Source organism: Arachis ipaensis, chromosome B05 (assembly GCF_000816755.2).
Source record: "Arachis ipaensis cultivar K30076 chromosome B05, Araip1.1, whole genome shotgun sequence".
Lineage (NCBI taxonomy): Eukaryota > Viridiplantae > Streptophyta > Magnoliopsida > Fabales > Fabaceae > Arachis > Arachis ipaensis.
Genome location: NC_029789.2, coordinates 431,898 through 434,956, shown reverse-complemented (window position 1 = coordinate 434,956; position 3,059 = coordinate 431,898). Strand labels below are relative to the sequence as shown.

At 28.9% G+C, this 3,059-nt stretch overlaps 1 protein-coding gene across 3 annotated transcripts in view; it reads left to right on the top strand.

The window, feature by feature from the left end:
• Positions 2,162 to 3,059, top strand: part of LOC107642278 (putative U-box domain-containing protein 50) — a 5,542-nt gene continuing 4,644 nt past the window's right edge. For 2 of the 3 annotated variants that reach the window (XM_021122724.1, XM_021122723.1), the window contains exons 1-3: positions 2,166 to 2,619; positions 2,717 to 2,835; positions 2,932 to 3,056. In XM_021122724.1, the coding sequence (XP_020978383.1) occupies positions 2,445 to 2,619; positions 2,717 to 2,835; positions 2,932 to 3,056 (419 nt within the window). In that variant the 5' untranslated portion in view covers positions 2,166 to 2,444. Of the gene's footprint in view, positions 2,620 to 2,716; positions 2,836 to 2,931; positions 3,057 to 3,059 lie in introns of all 3 variants that reach the window. The other variant, XM_016345580.2, reaches the window with a different exon arrangement.

Sequence of the window (3,059 nt, the reverse complement as noted above, 5' to 3'; positions counted from 1 at the left end):
GACGAGCCAATTCATCCCAACCTACAATAATCCGCGAATTTGGCTAATTTTTAATGAGAAAGTATAGAGAGCCAATGGCTTAAGCGTACAATGTGTACAATAGAGTTTTAAGAAGTATTATAGATATGACTATTAGTATTATATTGTCTTGTCAGGTTGTACTTTTGAGATGAGTGGGTTCGTGATATAATATTAGAGTTCTAGATCCAAAAGGTCAAGAATTCAATCATTGGTGAACCCAAAATTAACTTAAATTTTTGGGATGGGTGATGTTTATTTTATTCATAGACTAAAGATTTAGTACATTATACACTTAGGCTATTGACTTCCTAACAGTACTCTTTTTTAATTTGATAGATTTTTTATTGATGTTGTCGAAGGGACTAATTTGATAGATTTTAAATCCTAACTTGACCCACTTTTTTTGGTGGGTTTAATGGGTCGACCTGACAATAACGGATTCAACTGTTTTGACACCCCTATATTTGATTGTCAAAAAAGAAAAAAAAAATGAGTGAGAGAGAGGGCCCTTTTATAAAAATAGGCGCTACGGTTGGGCTTTGTTTCATTGGTAACCAGTACCCAAAAAAACATTAAGTGCATTTAGACCCTTAAAACAAAAATTGCATTTTCATTAGGCACGCAAGACACGTAAAACTGAAAGAGAAATATTATTTAACCAATAATTTTTCAACTATTATAATCTAACAATTAATTATAACTACCTTTTATTTTATAATGATTATAAGTGTATTATCTCATATTTTCGCTTTCTATTTTTTGTTTTATTTTAAATAAATAAAATAAATATAATATTTATGGATAGACATGATCCAAAAAAAAATATTTTTCTCTTGCTTAGCTTTACATATCTTGGCTGTAAAAAGGATGAGCTTTTTGTGAACATATCTGGTTCTCACAGAATGATACTTCTGCATCTGGAATCGTATCTTCAAAATGTAAATATAAATGGGTTGTTAGTCATTTTTATTTTTGTGGTAACTTAAACACTTTTGAATTGATCTTGTTTAATGTTTATTCAGCTTAACTTTTCATGTTACATTCTTTAATGTTTAAATTTTCTCAATTCAAAAAAATTGTAATTTGTTTATGTTACTTAATTTTCTTTTAGTACATTCTACACTTAAACTAATGTATGTTGAGCGTCAATTTTTTAACTTTGAAAAGAATATAGTCATTGATGAAATTGCAGACTTTACTTAGGATTAGCCTAGAATCTTTTTCTCATTTTTCTCCTTAGGTTTTCAACTTTACTTTTTTGGTTAATTCTACTTAATGTTTATATATATATATTTTCTACTTTCTTCAATTAATATATTTTTATTTTTGTTTAAAAAACCAAAGGAGACAGAAGACATATTTAAAAAAAAAAAGTTATTGTCTCTAGATAGCGTTTGGTAGAGAGATAGAGACGGAAACACATATATTGAGGGACAAAGACTAAGAGACTGAAATAAATTTTACTATTCTATTTGGTGCAAAGTGAAAAACAGAAATTGAAACAAGAATAAAATTCTAATTTAATTTGCGCAAAGGATAAAATTGGAATTAATTAATTAAAATGAGGATATTTTAGATATAAAATGTTATTAAAATTTAAATCTCTGTCTCTAAAAAATTTAGTCTGTCACTATTTTTTGGAGGTACTGAAATACTGAAATTTTGGAGAAAAACAGAAATTTTAGTACCGATCTGTGAGCCAACAAACATGATACTGAATTTTAGTCTCCCAATCTCTATCCCATTACCTTAAAACAAACGCTACTTGGGTGTTTTCTCGCTAGAATAGGAATTAAGCCGCTATTTAAGTGATATATAGTAATAGTAATATGAATTAGATTAGATAACAAAATAATCAAATGGTAATCAATAAAGTCTTAAATATGGAGCTAGTAAGTTCACACTGCAACTTTTAGTTTATAATCCAAAAGAGAGAGGAAAACAAAAGTAGATTCTTGTCAAAAGCCATGGAAATGATGACTGATGAAATATACAAATTAAATGGCAGAGATGATGATGATAATTGATAAAGGGACCCAGCAAATTAATTAATTAATTAAAATTTCCAAACATGACATGCCATATACAAAAGTCCAAAGTTGGCCGTCTCCTTCATCTCTTCCCTTGCAAAATTCCTTATATATAAAAAAATTAAGCATTAATGTAATATATGAGTTTAAACCAAAGAAAATTTCATAACAAATGAAATCTTAGCTTCGAAATTGATGATGTATATGCCAACCCTTTTCTTTGTTTTCCTTTACACTCATATGCATACTTTCATACTCAAATATTAACATAGTCATATGTTATTAGAGTCTAGAATCTTAGCTTAATTAGTAGCATGTTGGGTTAAGTTGTTATTAGCTGCAACTTCTTTTCTTATTCTTCTTCTTGATTAAGTTGGTAATTAGAATCAACAAATGGATGCAATTCAGAGGGAAAAAGTCTATGTTGGTGTTGGAATTGATGTGCAAGATGGATTCAAGGTTTTGAATTGGGTTCTCAAGAATTGGAACAATAATAATTCTCATCCAATTTCTATTGTTATTCTCCATGTTGCTCACAACTTCTCCAATGATTATGTTTCTACACCATGTAAGTATGAATTTTTTTTCTTTTCTTTTCTTTAGTTTTCTCTGTATTTTCAAGTGGGATTCTCTTAAATTTTGTGATGATTCTGTTTAATTTGCAGTTGGGAAACTTCCAGCAAGATCTGTGAATGAAGAGAAGCTTGAAGTTCTAAAGAAGTATGAGCAAGATAAAATCAAGAAGCTCTTTTCCAAGTATATTGCTTATTGTGATAAAGCCAAGGTTTGTGTGTGGAAAAAAAAAATATAGTACTTGAATTATTGAACATAACTCAATTGCTCTTAAATTTTCTAATATTTTTTTAAAATATATTTTTAGGTGCCGGCAGAAATTCTTGAAGTTGAGAAAGTTGATGAACCTATCCAAAAGCGCATCCTAGATTTGATCTTTAGCCTTGGAATTACCAAATTGGTCATTGGCTTTTCATTCATGAAGCCCTCCTTGTA